The 21,943-nt window shown below is 43.8% G+C and overlaps 1 protein-coding gene across 1 annotated transcript; it reads right to left on the bottom strand.

The window, feature by feature from the left end:
- Window positions 1-624: 624 nt before the first annotated feature.
- carhsp1 (calcium regulated heat stable protein 1) lies at window positions 625-20,877 on the bottom strand. Its single transcript, XM_041956964.1, has 5 exons — window positions 20,682-20,877; window positions 5,698-5,869; window positions 4,422-4,530; window positions 3,194-3,316; window positions 625-1,459 (listed from the first exon to the last, which is right to left on the bottom strand). The coding sequence occupies exons 2-5, from the start codon at window positions 5,789-5,791 to the stop codon at window positions 1,297-1,299; spliced, it is 489 nt and encodes a 162-aa protein (XP_041812898.1). The 5' UTR covers window positions 5,792-5,869; window positions 20,682-20,877; the 3' UTR covers window positions 625-1,296.
- Window positions 20,878-21,943: the final 1,066 nt, after the last annotated feature.

A 21,943-nucleotide genomic window follows, 5' to 3' on the forward strand; every position in this document is an offset into this window, starting at 1 on the left:
CACATATGACTCTTAATTTCTTCAGATTACAATAATGGAACAAGGTGCAATGTGTAAACTCACATTACCTGTAATTCACTTTTTTCCATTCACTCTCACATCAGCATTCTGGGCTGGTCTGTATGCAGCTACTGTCAGAATTAAAAAAGGTAATCTAAATACACCAGCATTTTAGAGGACATCCACAGAGGAATATCTTTTAGAGGACATCCACAGAGGAATATCTCTTCAAATAGCTGTTATATTCTTCTTTAACTCATTAAAGTATTTTTAGAAATAATATCCCAAATTGCAGACAGTGATGCTATCAACATAGCTCCACAGGACACATCCTCTACAAGCTTTCTTCTTGCATGTATAATGTTGGACACCATGAATGACGGGCAGTCCTAATCATGACGAGGTGTGCAAGACTGTGACGCAGCCACGACACGTCACTTTTGGAGGCACTCTATTGGCTGATTCCATGCTTTAGGGAGGAATAGACATGATTGTAGTCCTGAATCTACAACACACAGGAGTCATGAGTCTTGTTGGGGTTATGCATGTGTTGTTTCAGACTTACTCCAAAGATGTTTATCCAAAAATGAAAGTGAAAATAAAAATGCAGAATCCACAAAGACGCACTGGTTGAAAAGGCTTTAATCCACTCATACAGTCGCCCTGATCAGATACAGATGATAGATTGGTAGAAGTAGGCACAAACAGAGCTGGCAGCTCTCTGTGTAGAAGTAGGCACACGCAGTATACTGGAACCCAGCCCCACGGTGCTGGACAGCGTGACATGGAGCGCTGCCCTCCTGCATCCCTTCAGCACTCTCCACATGAGCAAGAACTGTAGCCGAAATGAATCTCCTCATCAAACCAAGTACAATTTCAAACAACGCACAAATCAGGTTTCCACATCGGGACTCTACGAATCTAAGCAAGAAACCTAATGTTAGAAGTCTGTCTATAATAAACATCTCTTCACTGTAATCGGCAATCAAACAAACTGTACGTTTCCCCAAAATATAGTTACTAGAGGAAGCGTCCCACGTTTGAACTGAAGTAAACTATGAGATCAGACTGCCCTCTGAATTAAACCGTCACCTCAGGACCTCGTTCTTCCTCTGACGTGTCCTGACTGTTAAACAAGGAGAACTAAGATTATTACCTGGCTTTCCCTCCGCTCACTGCTCCCAATAACATCCCTCATTCAATCCTCCCCACCCGATCATCCAACGCTCCCTTCTTAACCCTTCCATCCCTCCCGATCCCCCACCCGCCTTGGCCTGGCCACGCTGGGGTTGGCGCTCAGCTGCTGACGACGTGTCCCGACCAGGTCTCGTGTTTGGTCCCCGGTTTGAGGTGGGTTATGGTCACCTCCACTGCCTGGACCTTCTCGTGTTTGGGGGGGATGGAGCAGACTTTGTAGCTCACCTCGTCGCCTTCCACCGGCACGTACTCGCCCTCGATGCTGGAGGAGAAGGAAAGACCGGCGGAGATTCAGAAGTTAGCCGTGACAGAACATTTACCCTGCGTGCAGACATCTGCAGCCAACAAAGAGCAAGTCAAAGCGCTGAACTGCCACTGCCAAAAAACACCCCCACTCTGTTTAGTTTCAGGGTGAGAAGAGTTACTGCAGCGCCGCCACATATGTTAAAACAAAGGAAATGGTTCTATTTTCCAGCCAATAGCAACAATGCAAGTCAAAGCAGCTGAGCTGTGCAAGGTGAGATCTGTACGTCAGACACGTTTCTCGAGGCTCAGCTGCTCACATGTTCACTCAGTTCCAGTATTGATGCTGAAGTGGTTGGTTTGCCAGTTTGAGTCACAGAGCTAAGCATCAGATTTTCCTAAAATTCATTCACCGGCGACCTTTGAAAAACCCAGAGGATCGTTTAACAACACTGACTGAGTCCTCAATGATCACTGGAACCATCTGGAGGAAAAAACACTCTGCTGGCACAATAAGAAACCCGTTCGACCAGTTTGTCTAACTGCGAGCCAGGTAACTGGTAACTGGAAAGGCCACATTGTGGCTCTTTTGGCAACACACACACACACACACACACTGAACATCAATATATGCAATGCTAAAATTTGTCATTTTGAAATCTGGAGATATTTCACTTACAGCTACCACTTGAGAAACATCGTGGGGCAAACCGAATATTTTTTTTACATCCAGATGGTCAGACGAGGCGGAGGACACTAGAAATAAGTTCAGAGCACCAGCGAGCCTTGTTCATCGTCTCTGTTAATCTCTCAAAATCGACGGGGCCTCTGTGACTCGAGTGGTGGGAAGTTCTCAGTCAATGTTAAGGTGCAGACCACCATCAATCAGACATAACATTCCTACAAGACGCGCGCGCGCACACACACACACACACACACACACACACACACACACACACACACAAGCCTTCCTTTGTGTGAGTGTCTGTGTGCATGTGTGTCTGTGTGTCTGTGTGCATGTGTGTCTGTGTGTGTGTGTGTGTGTGTGTGTGTGTGTGTGTGTGCGCACTGCTGACGTCTATGAGTTTTAAGCCTGTGGGTGATAACAAAGGCACCATGGTGAAGGTCATCAGATATTCTGCTGTCCTCCTACACACACCCACAGCTCCTGTCATTGTTTTGTGTGTGTGTGTGTGTGTGTGTGTGTGTGTGTGTGTGTGTGTGTGTGTGTGTGTGTGTTTCCCTATGTTTCCTACACAGACACTGACATAGTCTGATGTCACTCATTAAAACCAAACCTCACCAGGGCTCTAACTTAACTGTTCTCACCAGCATCCCAAATCATCCTGTGTGTGTGTGTGTGTGTGTGTGTGTGCCTGAGAAGGCCACCTGTCTGCCTGCTATAATGTGAGGAGTTTATGTGACCTTTAACTAATTCACACTTACGGCCTCCCTCACTCTGAGAGAGACTTGCTGTAACTGACAGCTGCATCAAGTACCCCGCTGTCACATGTCACTGTCGTGGCTCGTCTTCTCACTGTGTGTGCATGCCGTTCACTTCACATCATTTCGTCGTCATTACAACATGTTAAAGTAACTTCACACATCAGTTTTTCGGGCTGCTGTCCTCTTCTCTCTATAATTTGAAGGACCTTTTGCCCTCATAAGAACAGCAATGTAGCAACACGCTGCTATACGTCCAGGAAGCTTCCACACAACAGCATTCATCCTCACAGTACACACACACGCTTACTCTGAGATGTGGACGAAGATGTCTTTCCCCCCGTCGGATGGCGTGATGAAGCCATGGCCTTTGGAGCGGGAAAAGCATTTACACACACCAGGAAACACCGGACCCTCTGATGCACGAGCCGTCCTGCGCGCGCACACACACACACACACACACACACACACACACACACACACACACACACACACACACACACACACACACACACACACACACACACACACACACACACACACACACACACACACACACACAGGGAGGCAAAAATAAAAAAAGAGTGAGTGATGAAGAGCATCCAACTATGGCAGTGTACAACACATCAACACCTTCTGACATGGCGAACACATGACATCCCGACGCCAACTGGCCAGAAATGTGTTTTGTGAGGTCAGAGGGACCTTTGACGAACAAAATCTACGCAGTTCATCCAAATATACATACATACAGACATTTGAAGAAGTTCCCTCACAACAACAGGACATACATACTGTGGATGGACATTATGTCGAGCATCAACAGTGTTAAAAATGGGATTTGATACAATGAAAAACTACATTTAATGAGCATGCTAGCATTAAACTGACTTGTAAAGCTAAGGGAGAACTAGCACAGGACCACTGACAGATAAAATGTAGTCACCATGCTGACCTGCGTCCAACCCCCTCAGAGTCAACCTGAATATTCATCCTTCACATGAACAGCCTTCAGTACACACTGACACCTCCACTTCATCACTCCTGCTATTATAATGACAGCCAGGCTTTTTCAGCATGGTGGATGATACATTGTTCACCCTGTCTTGACTGAGTGTATAGTCACCACTGTGTGTGTGCGTGTGTGGGGACTGAACTTTGCGTGTGCACATATGGATTTCTGCTTAGAAGCAGCAACAACTGCTCCAGAAACAAAGTTTCTGCACTGACTGGAAGTTCCCACACACGCAGTGGTGGGATTTCATTGTGTGAGTGGTGCTCCTGCTTACACAAAACTTTCCACTTCAGTCACTGCTGCAAGAACGACGTAAACGAACAGGTTAAGGCCTCTGTTCTGCCTTTAACTACATTCAAGAGTTAGAATGAGATCTTCTACCAGTAACTACTGAATTCATTAAGCTGCACTTACTATTCTGCAAACACAGCAGCTAATATGAAACTCGCTTTAGTGGCTCGTTAGGCTGCTTCATCTCGTGTGATTCTACTGTGTGTGCGTGTGTGTGTGTGTGTGTGCTCACGCTGAGCAGGTCCTGTTTCGGCGTGTGGGCAGAGGGCTGGGGATGAGGTAGCCTCTCATGGGGGATGGCGAGCGGTCTCTGTGTCTGCAGGCTGGGGGCTGCAGGGTCTCTGATGGGACAGAATGTGAGTGTGTTACATCATGATGAACAGCACACAGCAGTACGGTTCCAGCACGCTCTGCTATAAAATATACCATGATTGACTTCAGTATATAGTAATAAATCTTTAATTAATGAAGTAAGACAATAAATGAATGTGTATATATAACATTCTGCTTTTTTCCTGTTCTGCTTCTTGCTGCTGCTGCTTTTCTCCACCGTTGGCCTGAGGACGGTATAGACCGCCTCTGGCACACATGGTGGACCCACAAGCGGGAGTTTCAGGTGCAGAGACGAGGGCACGACCCCTCACCAGGTTTCCCAACACAAACACAAGTATGGTCGATGAAGTGCCCAGACACGATCAAATCGGGGTCTCTGCCTGGTTACCACATCCCACTGTCCTTGTGTGATGTCATTACTTTTCCCATAAACAAAACCTCAACAGAATCACGCTCTCACAAATAAATCAAATACATCAATATAACAAAGATGTGTCAACATGTTTGGCAGTGGCTACAGAAGCAGTGTGGACTCAGCAGAGAACAAGGTGAATAAAGTACAAGTTGAATAAGGAGGCTGGCTGCTTTGATTAGGAAGCTACTCTCATCAATTTGAATTTGCTTCGTGTAAAGACCCACAACTTGTTTTGTTACTTCCCCAAAGGTGGATGTTGCTAGGCAGGCTAGGGTTAGGGTTAGGCTCAAAATGTAATAAATACTGCATATCACAAGTTACTGTCATTCGACAGTAATAAGTTATCTTACACTATTACTGTCTGTGTAATACGCAGAAGAATGACCAGCATTATATATTATGGTATATCATGATGTGTAATAATAATACTGTCAATACTCTCTATAGCAACGTTAGCTTGCCTTATGATCACTTCAAGGTTGCTGTTTTATATTCCACAACACAAATACTACTTTGTAACACTAGTGTTTGTAATCAGTGTGTTGAGAACATGGTGGTTTATGTTGGTGATTTCTGGTGGATCTTCCTTTTTTAAGCTCAGTCTTATTTGCTAAGACTTTAGACTCCAGATCTGCAGACAATATTGATATAAAATACTGATCTTCATGTGCAAAAGCAGTGGAGAGCCCCTTTAGGAAAGGTTCTGATACAGCTGCACGTTTTCTCAACAGCCTCTGAGTACTTAAAAACATGCATTTACCTGCCAACAACGGCGAACGTGGGGATCCTGCAGAGGTAAGTGGAGGAGTCACAGGTCGTGAGCCCTGGATGGGTGTGGCCTGAGAGGACATCATGGAAGAGGTGGAGTCACAGGGTGGGGAGGAAGGAGAGGGGGTCACTCAAGAGGGCGCACAGCAGAGGATGTTGAACACCTGGGGAGAGGAGCACAGAGGGAGAGTTGTAGAGTCGCCCTGGTTACAGGTGAGAAGACAGGTGATGTGTCTCAGCATGGTCCTGTGGCTGTCCATCCTGTGTGTGCGCTGAAAAGAAATCGAATTCGTGTCCACAGCCCCGGCTCCGTGAGCGAGAAACAAGCTGCTCAGACCGAGCCACACGACACCGTGTCATCCAATCAGGAACAGGTGATGCTTGTGTTTGTACACAGGAGAGGGGGAAGGGGAGCGGAGACCGGAGGAGTTTAAAAACAGTTTTTTTCAGTGTCTTTATAAGCATCATCTCTACATCACCCCTGAAAAACAACCCCCTCCCCCATTCCAAATAACCCACTGAATCAATGACCCGCTAGTGGCATAGTCAGAACCCACGTTTCCTTGGCAACACCAATTTGAGGACAGGCCGCCGCCGCCACCGCGACTTGACAGAGACAGAGAAGGAGAACAGTCCCCTCATTCACCTCGGCCATGACTTACATCATCAGTTATTACATCGCAAGCTGTGTCAACCAATCAGGAAAATGAGGAAAAGAAAACTTCCATTGATTTCAACTTTCCATTACTGCTGCACTGTTCAGAGAGAGTGAGGCTGTTAGACAAACATAATAAAAGGAAACAATGACAGAGGCACCGGCAGCAGGTCACTACTCCTCAGTATTTCTGTGCTTGTTGGCAGGTTTTCCATTTCCCAGGTTTCCAAAAACAGGATTTAAGACGATTACAGGTACCAGGCTGTGAGATTAAGACCCATTCAAAGAATAGGAAAGAAAAGCAGCATTTCCGAAACTTATATCCCTGAGGCTGATGATTGTAAAGCTGCTCTGATCAATATTTTTATCTTAACAATGGATTGAATGACTGTGTAAGGTGGACGGGGTCGCTCACAGTCACAAGACCACAGCAAATTAAGACAGAACACCCCCCCCCCCCACATCACTGCCAACTGCAGCAGGCGGCAGTTTTCGGTCAATAAAGTCTTGATAAAAATCACTGTACACTACCTGCCCAGCACCAAACAGCAGACAAACCACACTTCAGCTTGTCGATTAGTCTGTCATTTGGTTCAGAAATATCTCAACAACTATTGAATGGATTGCCAAGAAAGTGTGAACAGACATTCACAGTCCCCAGAGGATGAATCCTACAGATGCTGGCGATCATTCTTCCTCATAACGCCATCATAGGGCTGATATCTTCTTTTCCATCTACCTCCAACATCGTGCTTTGACTTTAGTACTTCTTAGCAAAGGTTAGCATGCCAACACTAAACTAAGATGACCCTGCTAAACATCAACAGGTTAGCATTGTCAATGTGAGCATGTTAGCATGCTGACCTAAGCATTAAGCTACATGCATCACTGGCCTAAGAACAGCATCACAGAGCTGCTAGCATGACTGCAGCCTTGTTCTAAATCATTTCACTATGCAAGCTGTTTACAATTAGCTTCTCTTGCGCTAACTTGTTCTCTGTCGTTTACACGTCAAACTTGAAATTAGTGAGTAGGAAATAAGTTTAGAAGGAAAGATGTTTCGTGTTCTGACAGAGACCCTCTGTCTGCTCCTGTGGCTGACGGGCGAAGAAGAGAAACCGCTCAGCCAACATATCGAGGCTTTGTGTTTGTTGTGATGGATTACAGTAACTAGCTCTGTGGAATCCTGGACAAGGATGAATAATGAATGAGAGGAGGGAAACTAGCTCTGATATCTAGCTCTGAGAGCAGCGCCGTGCCGACAGATGTGACAGATTCACTGATTCTGATTCACGCTAATCCAGAGCCGGTTCTCCTGTGTCTGCTAGCTCTGGTTGAGAGTCATGTGTGGACTTATCCGGGAAGGTTTGCTCAGCGTTCATAAGGTTCAGACAGCCACACATGTGTCAGCAACACGACGAGAGGCTGAGTGCATCTTACAGTTTGGAAGCAGAGAGCAGAGCGAGCGGAGCGTCTGATCCATCTCAACTCAATAGATATGAGGTTAATGCAATCACAGCCGCTCTGGACAGTGAGCTTCCTGGAGGAGGGCGCACACACACACACACACACACACACACACACACACACACACACACACACACACACACACACACACACACACACACACACACACACACACACACACACACACACACACACACACACACACACACACACACACACACTTTTCAATCATTTACAACAAGATTGTTTTTTTCATTTGTCACAGGCATCGAGAATGACTGAGGAGATGAAACAGGAAATAGCAAACGGTGACAGGCATGGGGGAAGAACAGCTGGCTGAGAACAGCAACAGGGCAGGGGAGAGGGTCTTTAGAAGGAGCGCAGAGGGAGGAGGAGAAGGAAACGGAGAAGTGGCAGATAAGCATGAGATAAAGCCTGAGGGAGGCTTGGAAAACACGATAAGGTGAGTACAGATTTAGCCTGTGATGTCTTACTCCCTGCTGCACGCCCCCTGAGGCCTGTCAGCCACTTCTGAGGCAGCGTCTTTATATGTTTCACCTACCTAAATAACACTGATCCCACAGTGCTACATACAGCACGCTTATAGTCAGCACAGCCTCAGCACCAATAAGAAACAGTAAGAATATCATTAATACACGTTTCAAAAACCTACTGTCTGAGGTGCTGAAATATTGCAAAAAAAAAAAAAAAAAAAAAAAAAACCCTCATTAAGTCATTCTGACTTAGACACTGAAATGTGCAGATTTTCCTTTCTGTTCCCCTCACACAGTCCCACAAAATGCATTTTTTAAGGGTGTTCGCAGCAGTTTTGGGGAAATTTCTGCTTTATACTGGCGGCAGGATTGCAGGCCCCAGAGGGTTAAAGGGCCATGGTGCTCAATGACTCAGAACACTGGACTTTACATTCCTGCTGACCATCCCCGAGCATACTGTAACTCTTCCTGCCTTTCAGGTAGCAGCTGCTTTCAGTTTATCCCACAACGGAATGAAAATCAATTTGAGGGAACAACAAGTCCTCATTCTGTTTCCATAAAGCATGAGATGAAAATAAAGAATCTTCTGGATGTTTATCGACTTGCTGCTACCAAACATTTAGCAAATGTGATAACATCTGGAGAGATTTCTTGATTTCAAAATTCATTTAGTGGCCTGGGAACCGACAGACATGACGGCATGCCTGTGTGTGTTTGTACAAGATGGCATCGAAAATGTGCATCCACATGTAAACAGGCAGAACAATTTCTGTTTAACCCACTTAAGAAAGTCAGAGAAGGATTTCAAACCACAATTGCTGTAATTTTCCTCTCGGGGAACATACAGGTAGGAGCGTTGCAGTCTTCCCCCAGAAGGCTTTCAACAACACTGCTCAACTTTCAGATTGCCTGAATTTTGGCAGCATCTTCTCACAGAAAGCCTGTAGCTAACCCCTACTATACAATTATGTTTGTGTGCAGTATTTTTTAGGATCACATATATGTGTTGTATGTGACATAACATAGGTCACCAAAGGCACAATGTCTGTACATACTTTCACAGCAATCCGTCCAATAGCTGTTGAGATATTTCAGCCTGGATCAAAGTTGTGGACGGACCTGACTGGTGTGGCTACACACACGCACAAACAATATCCAAGCTCTTCGTCATTCTCTCCCTCACACATGCGGCGCTGGACTAAACCTGTGTCCTATGGAATTTTCCATGAGACCCTGCTGATACAGCAAATACCAGGCCAGGGGGGCTGCTCCTGTACCTGCTCATAAACATGCATGCTCACACACACACACACAAACACACACACACTGTTTCTGCTGAGACAAACACTGCTCATGTGATCAGGCCAGTATGGTGTATGAGCACACATCTCATGAGTCCATGCAGACGCAGGTCACAGGTTTATAGTTTCAGTCTCTCTAAAGATTGGATCCATTCATCTAAAGCTGCATTCACAGAGAAAGGAACTGAATTTGTTCAGGGACAGTCCTTGAAGTTATTGGATGTGTTGGTACTTTGTATTATGGGTTTATGAAACGCAGTAATGCGACAGCAACAGTACCACGGCCTCCTGTTGACAGTCACCATGATGCACTGATGTGATACCAGCCGCTACGTGTGCAGCTTTCAGGGACAACCAGCTTTTCTGTATTTATGGATCACCTCGCACGCCAGATCAAATGGTTTCACAAGCCGGGGCTTTCCCCACTTTAAAGGAACTGTTCAACAATTTCTTTCTACCACACAGATATGAGAGAGGTATCGATCTTCTCATCCAACTCTCATAAAAGCTCATAAATGTATTTTCCAAAATGTCGCACTATTCCGTTTATCACCCAGAGCTGTGAACTCTTGTAACTGTTGAATGAGGGTGTCTCCGGGTGGCACAGAGTGGGAGAAAAAAAGCAATGTGCACAAAGATTTAGAGATAAGCAGATTTGATTAAGGCGCATTTTCAAATTCAACTCACAGAAAGCTTTTATGGCAATGTTCAGCCACTTAGCTAACCACAAATTCAATCAAACTGCTTCTTAACCAATCAGGACTAAAAGACAACAAAATAGAAGAAGGAAAATGCGATGTCACGCCACAGACATCGGTGGCAGCTGCAAATGCTAATTAAAGGCTAAATGCTAGTAAACGCTCAACAGGCCATCCAAAAAACGCTGAGACTGTCAGGGTGCACGCATGCAAACACGAGGTCACACCAGCGCAGACGAGAAACACTGTCCGAAGTTTAATGATGAAGATATGAAACACAGAAATGGACACAAGTGGTTAGAGGAGGGAGCGGAACAGGATGACTGTGTGAGGAACTGAAACTTTAATCACAATCACCCACAGCGCTCTTTCCCTGCAGCCGTCTTAATTCTGTACCCTCGGCCTCTCTCACTGGTTCTCTCACTGGCTCGCTCCAGCTCCCTGTTCACGCCCCGTGGAAAACAGACTGGAGATGAAATGTCAACGAGGACAAGATGACACGGAAACAACCTCAGGAAAGAAAGCTGAATACGAACCAACACACACTTCACAGAGTGAGACGAAGCCCTCCTGCAGTTACATGCTGAGGAAGAGGAACATTTAAACATGAAGCAGACTAAATGAGCCAGATATTGTTTCATTGTCACAATGGAGGAAATAAAATACTGTAAGGAAAACGCTGAATACTTTTGTTGTAACTGTGGAATTTTCTGTGTGAAATAGCTCAGTTTTTCCCCTGAAGATTAACATTGTCTTTCATAAAGTGCATTAATCTTAATGATGATCCAGTGTCGTGAGTAACGGTGCACGATACAAATATAAAGCGCTAAGCAAACATTTATGTGGTAAAAATGATTAGTGTGGTAGCTAAAAAGGTGAAAAGTCTCAGAATATACAGCATACCTATGAAGATATTAACAATATGTTTTTAAAAAAACTGGTATGGTTCTTCAAAGGTGAAGGATTTTACACATTAAATTAAGGTTATTTGTCATGAGGCGTACAGTTGTGTCATGAGACAGCCTGTGTTAAAACATGGGGGTCGTGGGCATCTAATGGAAGATGCCACTCCAAAAAAAAAAATCTGCTACAATGGAGAAAAGATTATTTATGTTAATGATTCATTTGATCTATCTATAATCAATCAATCTGATCTATAAAATGTCTCCTTTGTTAAGCAGGTGAGAAACATGAAGTGGTCTCCAGGCAGGTTATTGAGGACTGACGTGGGCTGCACTGAGCAGATGTGCGAAGCAGCTTTAGACATGAAGGCAGAAAGCATTCACCTTAAACATAGACACAAACTGCGTGTTTGAGACTCAGTGTGGGCGGCTGTGTGTATAGACCTGTGTGTGCGTGCGCAAGGCCAAATGTGATATGTGTGTGACAAGAGACGGTCCTGATCCTACAATTTGATGACTCATCCTCCGATGTGCGTCAGTGCAGTATCGCTCATATTTCAATCATGCACGTATTCATGAAGGCTGAATGTACACTGAGATTCTCAGTGTACATTCAGGTCCTGCTCTTATAAAATTTCAATCAAATGGGGACTTGCTGTATGTCTTACCTACTGTAAATGTAATGTGCTGTAGTGTTGCATCTTCCACTCCCTCCCCTGAAACAATCACCTGCCCATGAGGTTGCCTGAGGCCACCACATTACACTATGAACTAATCTGCAAATGCAAATTTGCCATCAAACTGTGTTTGCTAGCGCAGGAACGACATGTTTATCTCTCGATTCCAACTTGATTTACGACAGATTTTTATGGAGTTACAGCTCCACATCACAGTTTATTGCGATCCTGTTTCCAAAAGCAGTGCACATCACATATCAGTCTCTCTGAGTTTCATTCCAGCAGCACCATTGCTACACTGCATATAAAGGTGGTAAATGAAATACTTCTGGAAGGTATTTGCTACATTTAGCTGCTCAAGCTAGTACCATTAGAAAATAATACATATGAACAGAGGTCCTGAAAACTGCACACAGCACAGATGTAAATTAACATCCTTCACATATGAAACTGAAAACACTAGACTTGACTGCATATGAAAGTGGGAAATAAAATGTAGATACTGTATACAACTGATTCTGAGTGACACTGAAACAGCTGATCTGCTGGTCTGCAGTGTGTTTAGCTTTTAAGAGTTAGAATAAATAATAAGTAAGAATACATTTTTCTTTTAATGTTGCTTATTCCATTATCAAACATATCATGTATGGATTTAATACATAAAAATCAAAAGAGGCAGTTCATTTGAGCAGATAATTTATTCACCTGGGTGCTTCTTCTAGGAGCCAAAGCACCGTCTTTGATCAGATCATTTTTCTACCTCATCTTTTCTTATGAAGCTTTGAGTTCATGGAAATTAAACTCCTTTCAGTCAACTCGAGACAAAGCAGAATAATTCATGTTGGCTCACAAAGAGACATGCACTTCAGCACACTTGTGTGAGTCTCTGGGCTTCAACCTGCTTTTTATCTCTAAAATGAAATTAATCCTGCGAGTTAGTGTGTTTGTCCTACATCCTGTGTGTATGTTGGAGTGTATTAAAAGTGGCAGCTGGAGACACTCTACACTCCTGCCTAGCTGTCAGTTTGCCTTGTTGGCAAGGCCAATAAAGTCCAGGATATTTTGGTATCAAAGTTCCCTGGTCAATCAGCAGACTAATCAATGACAACAGCAATAAAACATGTAAGAAACGCAATACTCTGCTACCTTGCTGTAGTGCGAGGATGACAAAGTGACACACTTCTCCCGCTCTCTCCTTTTTCCTCATTCTGACAGTTCCACCCTCTCCTCAGGGTGTCACACATGAACCCGGTGATGGCCTCTTCCTGATACAGCAGGAAAAAGGAAGCAGCCAGGCTTCCTCCTGTGCAATCACCGAAGAGGGGAATGATTTTGCTGCTGAGGGGCGTGATTTGGTTGTTTTTGGGGCTCTCTTGAAGTCCTTATGTGTAGAATTTTTCTATGACTGAATCATCTCAGAAGTCCTTCTGACAGTTTTAGTTCGTGGAACAGTGAGACATTCCCAGTGAAACCTGGTGAAGCGTGACCCGTGGTTAATTCCTATGAATGTTGCTGGTGGCACGTGAAGAAAAAAGACAGAGACTTCCACCGGCCAGTGGAGCTCAGAGATCAGGTGGCTCTTCTAGACTTTCCAAATGTTATCGGACTGACTGAACCAAATTCTGATTTGATTCATTTCACCTGGGTTGTGACACTCAAAAAAAGATTATCCACCATGCTCTCAAGTTAAGTCTATGTGTAAAAGTCTTGTGCATCACATGACTTTGTAATTACATGGTTTGGCCACTATGTCAGATCGGCCTGGCATACTTCCTGGAGGCTTGGCAGTGACACACAGCTCATTGAGGCAATTAAGGTTTAAATCACACTTTCTCTGAGTCCTGACTCAGTCAAACCTCAACACGCAGCAGAGGCTGGCTGTTTCTCCTGTGGGATTCCCGCAGGATGGGAGTCCATTTCACTATTCATCGCGCGACTGGGACGGGACTGGAGAACAAAACAACCAAGGGGAGAGGGTGGGACCACAATCAAAATCACAATAGGCTAGGGCAGTTTTTATATGGAAATATCCTGTTCTAATATGAATAAATGCTATTATTAAGTCATTTTGTCATTCATCATTGTGACTCGGCACTGTTAAAAAAGGCCGCATCAACCTTAATCAATCACTGACCTAATTTGATTCAACAATCAGCACAACATGGCCCTGTTTTCCTACTGCACCTTTTCTCTTTCAGCTCAATAAGTTTACTTAATGGAAGAAGCTTGGGTTTCTGTGTGGTAGCTATCACTCTGCTATTGGAAAGATGCTTCTATCATAATATCCCACTGCATTAGATGGTGCAACTGAGGCTGAGATGAGCTGTTACAGAGCTATTACAGCACTGTGTACAGCACCACCAGACAAACAAGACCCTCTGAGGCAAAGCGCTGTGCCTGCAAAGAGACCACTCAACCTTCTGGCCATCCCATCAATTCGGGAATTTTACTGCAGTTCATTTGTGATGAAAGTGTTAAAATTAACTTTTTAGTGAACACATTTTCCCATAACCTGCCACGTACACGCCAGTTTACCTGAATTCAGAGAGGACAGTCTACATATAGGTGGAAGAAGAAGAAGAAGAGAAGAAGACTTCCCTGATGGTGTTGCATTAGCTTTTGAGGCAGTGGAGGCACCGCAAATGATCAGAACAATGTTATTACTACATCGTATCATAGGCATACTGCTGTATGGGAAGACAGGCTGCCCTGCAATAAGCAGACAAACACACACACACACACACACACACACACACACACACATAGAGACTCAATGCTGCGCTTGTTACAGCAGCATCAATAACAGCTTCCCAGCAGGGGAAGCTGGCTAGTTACAGATGACAATGGCTCCTCTCTTCTCCTCGGTATTGGGTTGTGTTTACTAAATCTTCCTAGTTGGACTCTGAATGGGCAAAACACAAGCTTGTACCACTTTTAAATTCATGACCAGAAATCATTTGTAAAGGCAAAAAGCATCTGTGTGTCATTTTAACCTTTACTTTTAAAACTTGCTTTACTGAATTTAAAAATGTCAAAAAACAAAACAAAACCCTGCTGTTTCAATGATGTTTTGAAATCATTGCCTTTTCCCTACCTGGACTCAAGCCTGGGTCAGATGACCTGTTACATCCTCACTGTGCTGATGGGAGTCAGGGACTATTGTAAATCAGTACATTAGCTAAGATCGGCTACCATAAGCGACTGGCTTTATGAATTTAACTTATGGTTTTTAAGGGGAAATTTGTGTCAAACACAGTGTCACTGTAAGAACTGAAGTTATTTATGTTTTTTTTTTCAGAATGAAAACTCCCCCAGAGGTCTCTGAAGATGGTTAAGAGCAGATCCCAGATGACCGGGGCACAGAAAACACACCACTTTAGAGAAATGCTGTGGAGTGATCACACAAAATATCACTGGTCCGTTGAATAATACTTCCTCTGGAACAATAAGTCAAATTCAGATTCAGGGTCATTTCAGCTTGTTATATGCTTTTGCTTTGAACAAACCAAGGGGCTGCGCTGGTAGGGGGCGCACAGCGAGCCCCACACAACCCACATCACCAACAATGAAACCTGATCTTGTGTGTGTCCTGCCCTGTCTTGCGCAGTACCATCACCCTGCACATTACCACTTTACTACATGCAGATATGTTTACACACTGCTGGGCAGAATACCTCTTTCCCACAGTGTAATGCGACACCTCGAATGGTAACAAACCTCTGAGTTACAAGTGAGGAGCTGTGACAATTGACCAATGTGGCAGAGAGCAAGCTAAAAATAAAATAAACATAAAAACAAGAATTCACATCATGTCTCAACTAAAGACTCTTTTCTGTTTTTGCATATAAATCTTCAGGAAAAGAAAAAAAACATTCCACTGTGAAAGGGTTTAGACAACCCTGGAATACAAGCAGATTTCAAAAGGTAAACTGCCTACATTGGTAATATTTGGAGACAGTTTTTACACGGCCTAGGAGCGAATACAGACAATTTGTCTTTTTACAATTAATGTAAGGAAACAAAGCCCAATGTGACCTCATCAAATATCTCGTTTGGTCCGACCACCACTTCAAAACCCAAAGATGTTCAATTTACAATGACATTAACCAGCAAAACCTCACAGTAGCTGAACATTGCAAACTCTCAGCTTTTTTCTCTCATAAATGATGCTGAACTAAAAACATCTCTCAGGCTACAACACTGCATGTCAATAATACACTCGGTTGGTTAAAAAATAAGCTAAGGCGTGGAGAGGAAATCTGATTACAGACCAGCTGCATGTAAACACTCTGATTTGCCCATATAAGCTGCTCTCTTGTGTCTATGCAAAGGTAGTGTATAGGTATAGTCAGCCATGATGGTTGATGTTGCTTGTGCTAACACGTGGAGTCGTTGAAAAAAAGGCCAACAATGTCCCTGAGGCAGCAGTGCATGGCGGTCCATGGAGGTGCTGCTGAAGCCTACTTTCATAGCAAAGCAGTTATGGATTCACATGTAAAGTCTGATAACTATCACTTCATAGTACTGGTTAGCAAAGGATGACCTTGTTCAGTAACGTCGCCTCACACATACGTTTCCCAAAGAATAACCTGAGTGATGTGGAGATAAGCACAGATAAACCTTCAGAAGCCGTTCCAGTCATATTTCAGTGAGGAGTGGAGTTTGCCCCTCAGGCAAACAGCAGGTACACAAACACACACGCACACACACACACACACACACAGTTTACAGAGGTGATTGAATGCAGATAGGCCACAGTAGCATAACTCACTCCTTTGTAGTCCTGCTCTATCTTCCTGCCTCATCTACATATTTTCTCTATCACTCTCTATTCACTTTGAGTCTCTTTTACTGTGCAGTGGTTTCACCTTCTGCACAAAGGCACAAGCTCTGCCATCAAACAGCAACGTGCTGTGCTTTTGTCAATTGTTGCTTGTACAGCTGAAATTACTAGTCTATTAGCTGAAAGAAAATTCACTGGCAAGTAGTTTCATGATCATTTAGGTCATTTTTCAAGCAAGAATGTGAGGATGTTACCAAGTACCTGCTTCTCCAATGTGAGGATTCTAATGCTTTTCTCCGTTTTCTAAGATTGTAATTGAATATTTTGGGAGTTTTGGACTTTTGGTCCAAAAAAACCCCAAAGCATTTTAATATATTCTTCCTGAGAAACATGCTGTCTTCACTTACAGACTGTTTTTCCAGAGGAGCACAAAGAACTGATGGAGAGCTTCATCACAATCACCTGAAGCTCAGTATCAGTAGAACCAATGAGCTTGTGCTGGACTGCATTGCTTCAAATATGGATGCCACTGCAGAGGAGCTACAAACTGTATAATGTGGATGCAGCACAGAACATCTCTGCAATCAGCACAGATTCAAGCTGGAAGCCCAAGATTAGTGTCACCAGTTCAGTATCTGACCAAATGTGAAACACGGTCACAGTCTCACCTTCTGTCCTGAGTTATGCTGCTGTATAACGACCAGAACATTATGAAGATCACAGTGAAGTTGACTTTGAACTTTTTGGATATAAAATGGCATCATTTTATCATTTTATACTCCGAGACTTTTGTGTGAAATTGTGTTCTTGAGTGAGCCAAATTTGAAGCAATTCTCTCAAGGCGCTCCTGAGATATCACAAGAATGGGATGGACAGACTGACGGACAACAGCCTCACTCTTCTTCTGCATCTTTAAATCTCTTGGCCTACCTGTCCACTTGTTTATGCTCATACTTCTTTTCCAATTCAGCCACGTACTACCTCCCATCCACCCCTCTCTCTCTGTCCCTCTCTCATTATCATTGCTTTATTGCCTACAGCCTGCACTCACAGGGGACTATTACAGCAGATCATATTGCACAACAACATGCGAGGCCTACACAACAAGCTCCGTCTCCTGACTTCACGCTGTAAAAGACATGGCCATAAAAACCATAGTGAGTTTTTAAAGAGGCATGACAGCACAGTTAACAGAGCGGCGGACATTCTGAAAGCAATCATTTACGACAGAGTACAAAATATTAGGATGGTGCTTTGCAGATTCATGCCTTTGGCCTCGTAATAATGCCAAGACCTTGCAGTGTCATGGCTCGATGGTCAGGCTAATACACGAGCGTCCTGAAATCAGATGCATTTACCGCACACAGGAACATCTGAGAAAATGCGTAACGCACCTATTAACGTGTCAAGATGAAATGCCAGCACTTAAGGGTTGGTGACATGACTTAAAATTTATATCACTGTATTTTTTTCTGTGACAGTATCATATAACTATAATAAAAGAGAGTCCACTCAACAAAGAATTTTACCTTTTTTCGCTCTATTAACAATGTAAAGCAACACATCTTAGTAAAGAGATGATGCTAAGGTGAATGGATGTGTTTGGCAGGCTGACTGGAAAGTATAATGAGCTAAGCTGCCGGTTCCTCTACATTAAAAGAAGGTTCACTAAACCGAAGCTACCCTGAGAGAATTAGGCGGGGGCTTACTGATCCTTGCACTTTTATTTCAGTCTGCAGCAGAAATCTGCAGGGCGTTTGAGCTTTGAAAATGCTTGGGAAACGTAGCTTGTGTGGACACTACAGCACTACTCGATCCAGAAAAGAGCTGAGCGACTAAAAAGCGATTTGACTCAGAGAACGGTGACGCTGCTGCCATGCCACTGGGAAATGTAGTTAAAGTAGTAACGGTGCTGACTGCCAGACTGCCAGCACAAAAACATACAACAGACATGGATGAAAATGCCAACTGTGAGGCCATTCAAAATAGTTTCCACCTTGATAACTTTCCAAGGTTGTAAAATCCTCTCTGTAAGTTTTGCAAACACTTTTGAAGTGTTTGGCGACTGATGAGTCATCTCAACGCATTAATCTGTTGCTCAGACTGGATTTCCTGGATCGTTTCTCATCATCTCACTGGTACCATAAACAAAACGCCCCCACCAACGCAGCCCCCTGCCCTGTTTTAATGCCGGCCTGTTTTCAGTCTGAATCCCCACTTAGTCCTCAGCTGGCAACATCGGAGCTTTGTCCCAATTCCATACTCCATACTAATTGCAAGCAGGTTTGTCGTGTAGAGTACGCAGTGTGTTCCCGCTGGAAAAGTGGCAAAATAAAGTACAGAATGCAGACTAAAACACTTGGTTTTTGAGTGGGCTGTTGATGCACATTTTTCTCCCACAATGCTAGGCTCAAAGGAAATGGGGTGCTGCTCGTGGCTAGAAGAAATTACAACTAAATGTGGATGGTGGTGAAATGGCTCCAGGGACACCTCAGAAAACAAAAAGAACTATCGCGAATTCGGGAAAACATGTTGTTGTCACTCTGTAATTGGCCCTGACAGTCCAGAGTCGCACTTTGATTGACATCCATTCATTTAGACTTGGCTTGTTTAAGATCTGCCAAAATAGTAAAAAGATTAGCGTATACTACATACTGCATCCAGTTAGTACAGTCCTGATACCCAAATCACATGACCTGGCGGGGAAGCTGGATCGCTATGTCGTGCTGCCTGCAGAGACGCTAAAGCTCTCGTATGAACTCCAGACATGTCCACAGCATGAGGTTCACATGTCCACTGAATGCCTGAGACTGAAAATATACGTGCAACCTTCAAATGTAGTCAGTATGTCTGAGGGCCCTCTTCCCTCAAGCGACAGAAGGTCTTGTCGGGCCCCAAACAAGCTAGAACATGCAATGATGTAAAGGTATATAGGTGATATATGATATATATAGGTGTTCAGCTAGCTCAGCTTCAGTAAAACTGTTGTGTGTGGAACAGAAGTTCAGACCAGTAAATCTCTGTGCAGATCTGAGGAGAGAGGGGGGCACGTCAACCTCTCCGAGCCAGCCACATCCTGACTGAAACTGTCACGATAGCCAGCCGCCACCACCCTTCATTACAAATCTGGAACTTTTTCTTTTTTACCTGAAACACACCGACGACTGAACTCACACGCATGCCATGCCCATCGCATCAGCTGATGTTTTTTTGTTTCAACCAACAACAGGCCTGAACCAGGGCCCAAAAACAAGGGCTTTCACTCCACCTCTGCTCTCCTGTGTGATTAATGTGCACACACACAAACACAGACGCTCATCCTGTAATGACCTGCTGAAAGATACTGGCAACATCCCACAACCCTGAAGCTCCCACAGAGGCTAATCCTCCAGCACTTCATTAACTCCGAATGAGAGGTTTGTGTTGAGAGAAAACATTTTCAAGCCTTTGAAAGAAAGCTTCTGTCTCGCGCGCAGGCGCACACGCACGCACGCACACCATCGGCTCAGACTTGAGTGGAGAGGTAATTGGATGACACAGAGCAGAGTGAGTACACACACACACACACACACACACACACACACACACACAAAACACACACACAAAACACACACACACACCCTCTTTCTTTCTGATGTTGGCTGGTGTCCCCTTGCTTGTTTGCCCACCACCTCCCAAAGGAAATGACCGCCCCAGTAAAAAAAAAACACAACCCGTACTGGAAGTGTGGGAATCGGTGGACCTGAACACGGTTAAGTTGGGGACATCAAATCAAATGACAACCTCGACAGCAAGCCTGTTTTCCACTTATGCCACAAAAAATAAGTATTAATGTCATATAAACTATTTAGTTGCTTAATGTTGCTTACCCTGAAACTTGACAGCTATTTTTATGATAGAAAATTAAGTTAGCTAAGTGCTGCTGGAGTTAGCCGTGTGGCGTTCACGGAGGAAAGACAGTCAGTTTGTTGTTTGTGAGCGTTTGAATGCATCACTCACCTTGTTTCCTTCACGACTTCACGACTGAAGGATGTTCTCGCGCTGAACAAAACGTGTCCAACAAGGCAAAAACAAAACTTTGAGGAGGGTTAAAAACGTTTTGTTTGCCGCGCCGCTGCACAGGACGCAGTGAGGATGAGGCTCAGTGGGCAAAAGTCACGGCAGCGTAAATACTTTCTCTCTGTGTTTTTTTTCACTCGCTCTGTTTCTGAGAGGGCGTGACTGATTAGACAGTAACGTCACCAGTGAGCGCGTTACCGTAATGGACGCTACAGTGCGACCTGAAAAGAAGCGCAGTGTACCGTAAATAACACCACAACACGCAAAGAGGAAAGTCTAAACGTTGGCGGCTGGATTAGAAACGGAAAAGAAATGGTGACATGTTATCATAAATAATAATAAAAAAAATAATCCTGAAGGTAAGTCAATACAAAATTTCAACAACACTACACGGTATTCGCAGAATTCTGTTGTAACCATCTGGAGGATGTGCAAAATAAAAGGTTTGTTTTAAAAATAATGTATCCAGTTTCCCAAGTTACGCTCCTGTTTGCCACTCCAAAGATGGCAGCCGGAAATGACAATCAAACTGTGTGAAGTGCAATGTGCGATTAAAAAGTTTCATTATCAGTTATGTCTATATTGTTGTTACATTGCAGGATTTGATATTTTCATACAAAGTAACATCTTTGTATTTTCCCTGTGTCACAGTAGAAGATATAATTTCTGCTGAACTTGGGAAACGGGTTAAAAATCATACTTATTGTACAGTAGATGGATTTTTCTTCAATCAAATGTTTAGAAGAGTGTTTAAGAAATTTCTGGAAATACATTCAGAACAGCAGAAGCTAAGTGCTTTTTAATGACCCTCTGGATTATTAATCTTGATTTCTATGATTCTTGCATGAAACTGTGTACAAAATTGACAAGCATCGACAAACACTGATTAAAAATATGTTAAAGTGGAGGATGGGTGATGAGAAATAACCTGGAAAATAAACCAGTTGAAGACGAACATGACAGGGTTGGCATGGAGCACCGCATCACATTCAGCAGAGGGAGACATAGCTACAGTTTTAGTGAAGCCGCAAGAACTTGTACATGTGTTCTGCTTCTACAGGTCACTGTGTAATGTGATGCTGATGAAACAAATTGCCCACCTCCAACACGGCAACTGTGTAAAGTGTAATAAATAGAAATCCTTTTTTAATTGGTCTCTTTTATCACCACTGACTACTGATCCCTTTTGTACAACCCCGGAG

This window comes from Chelmon rostratus, chromosome 17 (assembly GCF_017976325.1).
Source record: "Chelmon rostratus isolate fCheRos1 chromosome 17, fCheRos1.pri, whole genome shotgun sequence".
Lineage (NCBI taxonomy): Eukaryota > Metazoa > Chordata > Actinopteri > Chaetodontiformes > Chaetodontidae > Chelmon > Chelmon rostratus.

What these genes read in the sequence shown, in the direction of transcription:
- carhsp1 (XM_041956964.1), bottom strand. Translation starts at nt 5,791, where the DNA reads ATGATGTCCTCTCAGGCCACACCCATCCAGGGCTCACGACCTGTGACT. An exon ending in ACGTTCGCCGTTGTTGGCAG is followed by an intron (nt 4,531 to 5,697) that starts GTAAATGCATGT and finishes CTGTCCCATCAG; the next exon opens with AGACCCTGCAGCCCCCAGCC. An exon ending in CGAAACAGGACCTGCTCAGC is followed by an intron (nt 3,317 to 4,421) that starts GTGAGCACACAC and finishes GTGCGCGCGCAG; the next exon opens with GACGGCTCGTGCATCAGAGG.